Genomic DNA, 13,306 nt, shown 5'->3' with positions numbered 1-13,306 from the left:
AGGAAACAAGAACTCATTAAGATCAGGTGTGACCAATTAGTTGGTGCGCTGACACACCTAAACACACTTAAAATGATTGAGGATAGAGAGATTTTGTTTGATACTGAGAACCAAATGTATGCTTTTAAATAACATTCTTAGAATGTTCTCTGAATGTTACAACATTTTTCTTGTGTTTTTTATGGAAAGTCTTCTTAATGTTCTGAGAAAATAATGTAGAGTTTATTGATGTTAATGTGTACAATTTCCTTATTTTTTTTTTACATTCCCAGAATATTGCCAAAAGAGAACCATACGTTATCTGAACGTTCTAAGAACATCGCTAAAGTCACACCATTTTTATAACTTCACCAGAATATAATAAAATATGACATGAAATAGAACCACACGGGAACTTGTGTGAAATGTTCTGTGGAAGTACTGAAATTCCCACAGAAGAATGTTGTTTCTTAACATTCTCTGAAATATTTGAGAACATTCCTAATGTCAAACCAGTTAGAGAACATTCCTAAAACATTACCAAAATTGAAATTAACTGTAACTATGTTTAAACTTTTAGAAAATCTTCTATTAAAGCAATGAAATACCAAGAAAATAGAATGTTCAAAGCCAAGCAACTATCATGCACCATTCCCAGAAAGTTGTGGGAAGGTTGTATGCAAAATAACCATAGGACAACCATGCTCTCACCAAGCTCTAAGAAACATATGGTTCTCCGAATATTATTCGTTATGTGCTAGCTGGGCAGAACCAGCAAAACTCGACTGACAAAACAAGACAGACAAAAGGCAAGCTGACTCAGAGGATAAAAGATATACTGTATGAATTCCACTTTGGCCTAAGCAAACATTGCCCATTGCTACTTTGTCAATGCCATTTCAATTCACTTGCATTTGTGTAGAACAGTGCAAGAGTCATCGGTCAAAAAACCCAAAACAAAGGACCCAGGACTAAGATCGTCAAAGGCAATGGATGACAGAGGACTTGAAACCCTATAACCCTTCTGATCATATCTCGGTCCATTACCAAGGGTGTGACCCAAAACTAGCTGAACTTTACGGTGGAGTAATTTATACTGAAATAGAGTAGAACTATAGAAATACAGACAGCAGAGTGGAGGGGTAGAGTAGGACTTGTACTTACCAGGTACTTCTTTAACTCTTTGTAGTTGGTGATGATGCCATTGTGGATGACAACAAACTCTGAGGGAAAATAGAGACAGCAAGAAATCAGTCAGGAAATAGAGACAGTGAGAAATCAGTTAGGAAATTTTCTTAACATACACTATATGGGCAAAAGCATGTGGACACCCCTTCAAATTAGTGGATTCAGCGATTTCAGCCACACCCATTGCTGATAGGTATATAAAATCGAGCACACAGACATGCAATCTCCATAGTAAACATTGGCAGTAGAATGGCCTTAGTGAAGAGCTCAGTGACTTTCAACGTGGCACCATCATAGGATGCCACCTTTACAACAAGTCATTTAGTCAAATTTCTGCCCTGCTAGAGCTGCCCCAGTCAACTGTATGTGCTGCTATTGTGAAGTGGAAATGTTTAAAAGCAAAATGTTTAAGAGCAACAACGGCTCAGCTGAAGCACTTAGCGTGTAAAAATCGTCTGTCCTCGGTTGCAACACTCACTACCGAGTTCAAAACTCCCTCTGGAAGCAACGTCAGCGCAAGAACTGTTAGTCGGGAGCTTCGTGAAATGGGTTTACATGGCCAAGCAGCCGCACACAAGCCTAAGATCACCATACACAATGCCAAGCGTCGGCTGGAGTGGTGTAAAGCTCGCCACCATTGGACTCTGGAGCAGTGGAAATGCGTTCTCTGGAGTGATGAATCATGCTTCACCATCTGGCAGTCTAACAGATGAATCCGGGTTCGGCGGATGCCAGGAGTACCCTACCTGCCCAAATGCATAGTGCCAACTGTAAAGTTTGTTGAAGGAGGAATAATGGTCTGAGGATGTTTTTCATGGTTCGGGCTAGGCCCCTTAGTTCCAGTAAAGGGAAATCATAACGCTACAGCATACAATGACATTTTAGACGATTCTGTGGTTCCAACTTTGTGGCAACAGTTTGGGGAAGGCCCTTTCCTGTTTCAGCATGACAATGCTCCTGTGCACAAAGAGAGGTCCGTGTACACATTTTTTTGTTGAGTTCAGTGAGGAAGAACTTGACTGGCCTGCACAGAGCCCTGACCTCAACCCCATCGGACACCTTTGGGATGAATTGGAACGCCGACTGCGAGCCAGGCCTGACATCACTAATGCTCTTGTGGCTGAATGGGAAGCAAGTCCCCGCAGCAATGTTCCAACATCTAGTGGAAAGCCTTCCCAGAAGAGTGGAGGCTGTTATAGAAGCAAAGGGGGGACCAACTCCATATTAATGCCCATAATTTTGGAATAAGATGTTAGACGAGCAGGTGTCCACATACCTTTGGTCATGTAGAGTATCTTAACAGCAATTCCTGTAATTCCTGCCTGATTGCATAGTTAAGGAGTGTATCCTGAGTGCTGACACACGCACACACACCTTTGCATGTGGCAGTCAGAACTAGGAATTTATGCATGTGAAAATGACTCTGAACATAGTTATCTTTAGCACAAAGAACTGTCATGATGTTGGCCTGTGGGTAAGGTTTATGACCCCCCCATAAATACCTTTCTCCCTTCCCCTCTCTTTCTGACCCTACTGAAGGACTGCTGTCCTGAAGGACTGCTGTCCTGTTAAATATAGAGAGTCTGGGAACATCAAACAAATGGGGAAAGGAACCATATTTTGGTAATAAAACCAGTTGGAAATATGCTTTGGAACGTAATGAGTATGGATGTCAGTTCGGTTGTCATCTGAGACATTATGACTGATGACAGGACGACACAAACTGTACCTGGGAAAGTATACACCCTCTAGTTATCAGAGTCACATGGAATTGTTATGCAATTGAAATGTTTGATATTGAAATTGTTTGTTAGGAGATTAAATGTAATTTTAGCTTCCAAATGAGAGAATTGGGTTTTCATAAGGAAAGTGCCCTGCTTGATCAGTGGCCCACCCCTGTGAAGAGACAGGGGTTATAAACGATGAAATACATCCTTCCCCCTCTCCACTATATAAGCCTTTGACGAAAAGATAACCACATGTTCCAGTACGTGAGGTCTGCAGCCTCTACGTTAGAAGGACACACGTCAAGTACAGAACTAAGCCAACCTCGGCGTGAGCTTTGGTGGCGAATGGTATGAACTTTGAGCTTATTCACTACAGAAGTGATACTTCCTAGCCGTTGAGTTACATTTACATTTAAGTCATTTAGCAGACGCTCTTATCCAGAGCGACTTACAAATTGGTGCATTCACCTTATGATATCAAGTGGAACAACCACTTTACAATAGTGCATCTAAATCTTTTAAGGGGGGGGGGGATGGTTAGAAGGATTACTTTATCCTATCCCAGGTATTCCTTAAAGAGGTGGGGTTTCAGGTGTCTCCGGAAGGTGGTGATTGACTCCGCTGTCCTGGCGTCGTGAGGGAGCTTGTTCCACCATTGGGGTGCCAGAGCAGCGAACAGTTTGGACTGGGCTGAGCGGGAACCGTGCTTCCTCAGAGGTAGGGGGGCCAGCAGGCCAGAGGTGGATGAACGCAGTGCCCTTGTTTGGGTGTAGGGCCTGATCAGAGCCTGAAGGTATGGAGGTGCCGTTCCCCTCACAGCTCCGTAGGCAAGCACCATGGTCTTGTAGCGGATGCGAGCTTGAACTGGAAGCCAGTGGAGAGAGCGGAGGAGCGGGGTGACGTGAGAGAACTTGGGAAGGTTGAACACCAGACGGGCTGCGGCGTTCTGGATGAGTTGTAGGGGTTTAATGGCACAGGCAGGGAGCCCAGCCAACAGCGAGTTGCAGTAATCCAGACGGGAGATGACAAGTGCCTGGATTAGGACCTGCGCCGCTTCCTGTGTGAGGCAGGGTCGTACTCTGCGAATGTTGTAGAGCATGAACCTACAGGATCGGGTCACCGCCTTGATGTTAGTGGAGAACGACAGGGTGTTGTCCAGGATCACGCCAAGGTTAGCAGTTAGCAGCGGCCGCTGTAGACGTGGGCTAGGAAAGGACGGACGACGGATCCAGTCTAACAAACAGACGAAGATACCACCACGTATCCAATTTACCGCCAGAGACATTCTTCCGAGGACAGGAAGATCTGTTGGCCAACCCTGCCAGCATCTACAACCAATCTACCGAAGCGCAGCTCAGAGTAAATATTTATTGCATTTTCCTTTTCCAGATGGGCGGTAATTTAGAATGCATAAGATACTGTATTTACGATAGCATAGCTGCTGTTTCTTTGTTCCTAAGTCTTCCCGCTCTTTCATTCAAGCCCAACCCCCTTTCCTTTGTGTAACCAGCCATCATACAGGTTCCGTCTACCAGGGATGTTTTCTGTATGACATCATTTGTATTCTGTGTATTTGTAATTCTGTGTGATTAGTTTAGGTATTTAGTAAATAAATAATTAAACCCAATTTTGTATTGCTGATTCAACTTGTTAGCCAGGGTTCGTGAAGATAGCCAAGAATTTACAACTTTCATTATGAGACTGAAAATAAGATAAGGGTTAATATTGACTGCTATCGATATAAAATATTACTAAGTATTTTAAGAGTTTATTCGGAAGATAACGGCTCTATAAACGTTCTTCTGTGGTGCCCCGACTTTCTAGTTAATTACATTTACATGATTAGCTTAATCAGGTAATATCAATTACAGAGAAAGAATTTTATAGGTTAGCATGTCATATCACTTAATCCGGCATAGCCAAAGACACGACAGAACACATGAAAAGGTGTGCCTGAGGAAGGACATGGCTATGTTTAAAGTCAACTGAACAAGACCCTGTCTGTCTGGCTGGCCTCTGTGAAAGGCTGATTCTCTCTGTCCATCTCATGTCCTACGTTTGGATGTGTGTAAATAAATACTCCTTTCACTGAGGCCTCCCACACTCCCCTAGAACTCTCCCTATAAGAGAGAGCTTTGGGGAGGCAAGGGCTGGTCACAGTATGTTAGGTGTGTTTTACACATTCATATCTCTGGCCAATCAGTAACCAGAACAAAACTAGCTCACTTGTCAAAGCCATGACAGAGCAGTGGGTTGGTGTGTATGTCTGCGCTGTATGTTGTGTGTAGGTAGGAACTGTGTGTGTGTGTGTGTGTGTATACACAGGTGAGTGTGTGCGTGTGAGTGTGTACACAGGTGAGTGTGTGTTACCATTGTTCTTGTCGGAGCGGTGGGGATGGCTGTTGAGGGCGCTGGGTTCTCCGTGTGTGGCCCAGCGTGTGTGAGCCATGCCAAAGTGTGTGTCCAACTCTACCTCCAGATCCATGCAGTCTTTCTCTGATCACAAAGCACATCAAGCACTGATCAACAATACGAACAAAGGTATTCTATCAATGATTGAACAGTAACATGATACGACTTAACATCAGTCAATAATGGGTACAGTGATAGGGTAAAGCTGACAGAAGACTGACTACAATAGTCTGGTAATTCAGCCGTGCTCAATGTCTTACCATAACCCTTACACCCGTACCATAACCCTACACTGTACCCTCTTTCATTAAAGAGGTATTTGGTTAGGACAGAGCAGAAGGGAAAGCTTGAGGAGAGATAGAAGAGGGAGAGAAGTGCACTAGAAGGGTCTTGAGGCAGAAAAGGAGTTACCAAGAAGAGAGGTACAGGCATTGGAATCATATATCTGACGCTGGAGGAGAGGAGTGTGATGTAGGGAATGAGAGAAATGTATCCATAAGACCTACTGTAGAGCTCTTCATCCAGGGCCTTGACTTTGCCTTTCTTCTTAATGAGAACGATGTTGTTGTTGTTGTTGATGCCATCTGTCGTTGTGTTTTTGTCACCATCCACAGCGATGCCTGAGACCAGGGAGAAAAACTACTGAGGCAAATGTATAGCAATACCAACCATAAACCAATCATGGTCAATGAAGGCTAAACTTGCTGGCTAGCAGGCTGCAAGGCTATTCAATGAATCAGTTCAACTTCAACTGAGGCAGTGTTCATGTCCAATTTGAAAACTTGTTTGAAAGACTCCAAATCCATCCTACTCCATAAGAAACACTCAATTAAAGAGATTGAACAAGATCTGAAGAACAACAAATTCATAACATATTGTACAAATTGGATTTGTAACAATATCATACGAATTGCTAAATATATATTTACATTTTTTGCAGGACGTCACATATCATACAAAATGGATGTCATAGTACACCATTTCCGGGGACCTGTTGTGGCTCATTAGCACTACTTTTAAAACTACTGCCTGAAATAATACAAAACCTTTGTAACGGACCTTTCTGAGGAAAGAGCTGATTACTGTGGAATCTCTTGTGAATATCAACCAGCTTACGTCACAAGGGGTGTGTGTGTGTGTGTGTGTGTGTGTGTGTGTGTGTGTGTGTGTGTGTGTGTGTGTGTGTGTGTGTGTGTGTGTGTGTGTGTGTGTGTGTGTGTGTGTGTGTGTGTGTGTGTGTGTGTGTGTGTGTGTGTGTATGTATGTGTGTGTGTGTGTGTGTGTAAGGTGCCTTCAGAAAGTATTCACACCCCTTAACTTTTTCCACATTTTGTTGTGTTTCAAATGCATTGCATATTTTGTCAACGATCTACACAAAATTACTTAAAAAAATAAATCTTTTTTTTTTTTATTAATGTAAAATAAAACACTAATGTATCTTGATTAGATAAGTATTCAATCCCCTGAGTCAACACATGTTAGAATCACCTTTGGCAGCGATTACAGCTGTGAGTCTTTCTCGGTAAGTCTCTAAGAGCTTTGCACACCTGGACTATACAATATTTGCCCATTCTTTAAAAAAATGTCAAGCTCTGTCAAGTTGGTTGTTGATCATTGCTAGACAGCCTGTAACTGTAACGAGGAACATTCAATGTTGTCTTGGTAAGCAACTCCAGTGTATATTTGGCCTTGTGTTTTAGGTTATTGTCCTGCTGAAAGGAGAATTTGTCTCCCAGTGTTGGAAAGCAGACAGAACCAGGTTTTCCTCTAGGATTTTGCCTGTGCTTAGCTCTATTCCGTTTCTTTTTATCCTAAAAAAAAAGTCCCTAGTCCTTGCAGATGACAAACTATGAAGATATGAAGACTGGTACTCAGTGATGTGTTGTGTTGAATTTGCCCCAAACATAACGCTTTGTATTCAGGACAAAAAGTTACTTTCTTTGCCAAATATTACTTTAGTACCTTATTTTTATTATGTTGATTATGTCTTTCTTCTTTTCATTCTGTAATTTATGTTAGTATTGTGGAGTAACTACAATGTTGTTGATCCATCCTCAGTTATCTCGTATCACAGCCTTTAAACTCTGTAACTGTTTAAAAATCCCCATTGGCCTCATGCTGAAATCCCTGTGCGGTTTCCTCCCTCTCCGGCAACTGATTCAGGAAGGGCACCTGTACCTTTGTAGTGACTGGGTGTATTGATACACCATCCACAGTGTAAAATGTATAACTGCACAATGCTCAAAGGATATTAAATGTCAGCTTTTTTTTGTTACCCTTCTACCAATAGGTGTCATTAATGCGAACCATAGGAAAACCTCCCTGATCTTTGTGGTTGGATCTGTGCTTGAAATTCACTGCTCGACTTAGGGACCTTACAGATAATTGTTTGTGTGGGGTACAGAGATGCGGTAGTCATTTAATAATCATGTTAAACATGTGCCAAAGCAATAGTAAATATCAGTGAGGCAGATATCACTGGTGTATGGTCAGGCTCAGAACAGGAATAGGGGCAACAGATTCTCTCCTCACATGTTCAGGACTCTCTACCACTGCATTCTTTGCTTTTTGGGTTCACCTCATCTCATTTAACTGAACACTGTTGACCGATGCCCTGTCCCAAAATCAACCCCTACAGTGGTTCCTCCTTTAAAAGTTGTGTCATACTGCGGCACACCTTGCGGGCTGCTGCAGCATTCTGTGGCACGTTATCTAAACTCAGCAACAACAAAAAACTTCGCTTTTTCAGGACCCTGTCTTTCAAAGATAATTCGTAAAAATCTAAATAACTTCACAGATCTTCATTGTAAAAGGTTTAAACACTGTTTCCCATGCTTGTTCAATGAACCATAAATAATTAATGAACATGCACCTGTGGAACAGTCGTTAAGACACTAACAGCTTATAGACGGTAGGAAATTAAGGTCACAGTTCTGAAAATGCGTTCTGTCTCCTAGAGATGAACGTATTTCGGTGCGAAAAGTGCAAATCAATCCCAGAACAACAGCAAAGGACCTTGTGAAGATGCTGGAGGATACAAAATATCTATATCCACAGTAAAACGAGTCCTACATCGACATAACCTGAAAGGCCGCTCAGCAAGGAAATAAGCCACTCTTCCAAAACCGCTATAAAAAAGCCACACTACGGTTTGCAACTGCACATGGGGAAAAATATCGTACTTTTTGGAGAAATGTCCTCTGGTCTGATGAAACAAAAATAGAACTGCTTGGCCATAATGACCATCGTTATGTTTGGAGGAAAAAGGGGGAGGCTTGCAAGCCGAGGAACACCATCCCAACCGTGAAGCACGGGGGTGGCAGCATCATGTTGTGGGGAGTGTGCGAGCAAGGAGGCTTACAAACCTGATTCGGTTACACCAGCTCTGTCAGAAGGAATGGGCCAAAATCACCCAACTTATTGTGGGAAGCTTGTGGAAGGCTACCCAAAACGTTTGACCCAAGTTAAACAATTTAAAGGCAATGCTACCAAATACTAATTGAATGTATGTAAACTTCTGACGCACTGGAAATGTGATGAAAGAAATAAAAGCTGAAATAAATCATTCTCTCTACCATTGTTCTGACATTTCACATTCTTAAAATAAAGTGGTGATCCTAACTGACCACTAGTTTACCACTCCTAACAGCAGGAGTGGTAAACACTGTTGAAGTGTTTAATTGTAATACACACATGCAGACACAGCATCATTCAAAGAATGGAGTTAGATACATCTGGTATTGGATATGACTGAAAAAAAACTTGCTAAATAGCGATTTTCGTAAATTAACTTTATGACAATAGAATATGCACAATCGTTTGTCTCTACATTAACCAACATATTCCTCTCAATTGTAAAAAAATTTCTTGATTCGTTATGATGTTATAATTACTTAAATTAGCTTCCACTGGAATGTTTTGTCAGCCATCTTTGCTGAAGAAAGTCACCAGAGACAGGTGGCTCGTGTCAAATTCGTCATTGGAACCACGCAATATGATTGGCCATATAAAAAGCTTGGGACCCAAATGCATAATGAGTGCTCTAACTCCCCCTTGTGGTGGTCTGGAGCAATGAAGCCGTGACGCTGGGTACCTCTGAGACCCGCGGTGTAAGCTCGCAACTTTTAAAGGAGGAACCACTGTAGCCGAGATCCTACTACCCAATGGATCATCAGATGGGTGGAAGTAATAATGTATTAGAGCTACCTTTTGCCCAATGTTACACCAGCTAGATGGCGTGTCCACACCCAGTTTCAAATGGACCATGTGATCACATGTGTACACCTGCTTCAACAGTACCTGCATGTCAACATAGCAGGACAATGTACTCATCGGCATAATAACCGACAGTAACCGGCAGCCCTCAACTGTAAGTGATTAGATACCATACTTTTAGTACCACCACACAGAGTCTCTGTATCAATATTCTCACTGCTTAACCGCCCTGAAGCACAGAGTAAAGGAATAACTAGTCTTTGGGGTTTTACAGTGTAATGACAGTGGTTTTACTAATGTTTGTCATAACTGTGCTTGAAGCCGTATACTGCCTGTGCAGTTCCAAAGTAAGACTGGAATAAACATAGTGAGATGCAGGTGCGAGAGTGGTACTCTGTGGGCTTTAGTGTGAAGGATCTGTTGTGTGTGCGTGTTCAGGGTGATACCCAGGGCCTTACCTGCTGAATCGTAGCCTCTGTACTCCAGCCTCTGCAGTCCCTTCACCAGTGTCTCGAATATTTCCTTTCTGGTGCGAGGCACACAGTAATTCAGGTAGGCAAAGATCCCTGCAATGAGTTTGAAAAAGAGGGGATAAAGGGGTGAAGGAGGGGGAGGGAGGGGAGAGAGAACAAGAGAAAGACTATTTACTTATTTCACCCTCTCTTTCGGTCTATCTTTACAGTCAACTCAAGCTGTTTTATGAGTACTTTCACTGAAAGACTTGAGCAGTGTGTAGGTGTAATGTAGACTATCCATTCAGTACTAGACTATGGTCTAGAAAACAGTTGAGGAGGCAAGTACTGTACAGCAGTCAGTATCCCAACAGTTTTTTGTTGTTCATAATACTCTATTCCTGTGTTTGGGAATATGATTCTCTATAATGTGTTGTGAACATGGAGACAGTGGCCTACGCATATAAATTACCGACATGGCCAACTGGGACAGCTTAGACATGAATGGAAATCAAAATATATCATTAAAAGTGTATATCAACAAACTAATCCCTGTCCAACTGGAGAAATAATGGAATCATATAATCAAAGCTTTGGAAATAAAAAAAGCCACTTCATGGGAGATTCATAGTGGTGCAAATGAATCATCAGTGTTGACGATGAATGAGTGTAATGCTGAAAATAGATTTAGTGTTTTCCACAATGTTTACTATATTTAAGTTTTTGTGGCACTCAAGGTGTGGGTTGATGGTCAATAAACTTGTAATGAATTATTCTCATATCAATTGATAATGATTGATGCCAGACAAAGGACACACGGATTATTCACTGTTGTATTCTATGAAGGACATTCTGTGAACACTGACTCTGTAGCCGCTGTCAGTCACTGACTTTTTGATTTCCTACCAGCATCTCCCGCTGTTGTTTACAGAACATTTGAGGCTGTCTGATTGGGATATAAAGGGCCTGTCTCAATGAGCAACCTTACCGATGATTTAATTAAATATCCATTACAGTTACATAGGTTTCTGATCAAAAGCGAATGACACATAATGCTCTGGAGAGCGCCTCAAATGGTCGTGACGTCTGCAATTTAAGGTCCCAGTATGTGCACCACGCTGGAGGGAGTTTGGAATCAGAGCAACACAGGTGGCCATTGAAAGGAGCACATTGCGTGCAGTGTTCGCCTCGACTAGGTAGTCTAACTTTAGGCCGGGGCCCGGGGGAGATCCCGGGAGGAAACTAACAGACCTAGATTTACAGTCGAGAGATGCCAGGAAGAAACTAGCCGACTTACATTTACAGTTGGCTGTAAAGCTTTGCTTGGATTGCTTCACTTCGAGGCAAATAGTTACTATTAAAACCCTAAAGCATTTAAATAGCATACAATCATATATTTTTTGATAATGCAAAATCATATTTAAGCAACATAAATGTGCATAGGCCTAGAGTCCAACGACTCGGATGAGAGTACATCTCTTTAAGCATAGCCTAAATTTTGTTAAATTGAATATTTGGGAATGATGCTCCTGGGCTGATGGTATCCTATTGATGTAGACTATCATCATAATCTGATCATAATACAATGTTGCCCGGCCTGTCATAGCCTACAATGTTGCCAGACCTGTCATTAATACCCCAAGGAGCTACATTGACACGTAGCAGCTCAGAACATGCCATGAGACTGACATGTTAATTGTCTAAAGCGGAAGGATTGTCGTCCAACCAAGATATGGACCGCTGCAGAACACTGATAACCTATTTTGTTATTACTAGAAGTAATACAAGTTATATTTATATATAATCTAGGTTTATATTTAAGTAATTGGCCTACGCTGACATTTAAATTGCCTACAAGGATGGCACCTCATTGACAGTGTCAGAGACACACACAAAAACTGTTTGCCTTGGTACGGCTCCCAACGGACTGGTTTTAAATTACAATAACAACATAGCTAATACTATTGTACTATTCCAATAGTCTCTACTAGACGAGCCTACTGTAGGCTATTGCTTGTTATGCGTAATGCGTAATTTGTCTCCCGATTATCTAGATTAGATGTAGGCTATCCGTTCTTACCACACATGGTTCTGATTGTCTTGTGTTCAGGGCGACGGTCGGTACCTGGTTGTTTTCCCTGGTACTATACTATGTAGCCTAGTTCAGTGTAAAATCCAAATGAGACTGTGTAAAACCTCTCACTCCAACGACATATTTAAAGGCAGTTTCCGCGAGCGGCGGCCCCACCCCCGTCTCCAAGGCAACTAAAGAACTTCACTGTCTTTAACCTACACCAACTTTGTAGCCTATTGTTGATGTGAAACTACTTCCTTGAACTCTAGTTTTACTGTTAACCTGTCCTTACATATTCCAGAGACTTCCATCACCATAATTAGGACATTAATGTGCATTGTATGGAACTAGTAATAATTATCAAAAAGAGCCAAAGGCATGTTTCCTGGAAGCATATTTTCCATCATCAGTGATGGTTATGAAGAATCAGGAAATGTAACTTGTGATGAACTGTGAAATGAATTTTATATGGAAAGTCTTTAAACATCCTTATCACCCTCATCATCATCAGCAGCATCATCATTATTCAATGTCCTTGCATATAGACTGGTTTAGCTCAATTGCCTGTTTTACTTGGCAACCCTAGCAGTCTGGATGACCACCTGGGAGTCAAACCTGGGTTGTCAATACACCTCAAGACCATGTTAGTCCATGGAGCTAAAGGCTCGGGTCTTCAGGTCTCAGGTCAGATCACTCACCATGCAAGCACAGTTTACTGAACCACCTCCGTTCCACATGTACACAGAGATACAGATAGCAAGAGCAACTAGCCCAAGCATGCCAATCTGCCTAGCCAATGGAGTCTATATGTAAGGATATAAACCCGAGTCTCCCACGGGAGAAACCAACATCTTAGACCATTAGACCAAGAGGAAATGTTATGTTGGGTGAGGGCAGACACAAATCTTGAAGTTTGCAGACTAGGCTACCTCGTCACATGATCATTAGCGACTCGTGTTTGTAGTCCAGTTCAGTTCGTATCAATGGGGCACTGAAATCGTCCAATTACTGTAAATCACTGTCAATGGGGCACTGATGTCGTCCATTTCCTGTAAGTTTACAATCTTGACATGGCCAGCATATAACTTTGTAGAGTTTGCCTAGGCAGGACCCACCTTAATTCGATGATAGTGGATTCACAAACAGTTGATGCTCACAAAACCATCGATGGTCACCAAATGGTCGATTGTGATTGACTGGTTGATCTCCAAGTTTGTGTCTAAACTTGACACCTACCTGCGACTTCTGCTATCAGAATA

General features: G+C 42.1%; 1 protein-coding gene across 1 annotated transcript in view; it reads right to left on the bottom strand.

Annotated features, from left to right (window-relative positions):
• Positions 1 to 12,289, bottom strand: part of LOC106604909 (glutamine--fructose-6-phosphate aminotransferase [isomerizing] 2) — a 42,194-nt gene extending 29,905 nt beyond the window's left edge. The window contains exons 1-5 of the mRNA XM_014200030.3: positions 12,054 to 12,289; positions 9,980 to 10,087; positions 5,813 to 5,926; positions 5,265 to 5,390; positions 1,144 to 1,202 (exon numbers count right to left, since the gene is read on the bottom strand). Of these exons, the coding sequence (XP_014055505.1) occupies positions 1,144 to 1,202; positions 5,265 to 5,390; positions 5,813 to 5,926; positions 9,980 to 10,087; positions 12,054 to 12,060 (414 nt within the window). The 5' untranslated portion in view covers positions 12,061 to 12,289. The remainder of the gene's footprint in view (positions 1 to 1,143; positions 1,203 to 5,264; positions 5,391 to 5,812; positions 5,927 to 9,979; positions 10,088 to 12,053) is intronic.
• Positions 12,290 to 13,306: the final 1,017 nt, after the last annotated feature.

Source organism: Salmo salar, chromosome 05 (assembly GCF_965601325.2).
Source record: "Salmo salar chromosome 05, fSalSal1, whole genome shotgun sequence".
NCBI lineage: Eukaryota > Metazoa > Chordata > Actinopteri > Salmoniformes > Salmonidae > Salmo > Salmo salar.
This window is presented reverse-complemented; position numbering and strand designations above follow the sequence as displayed.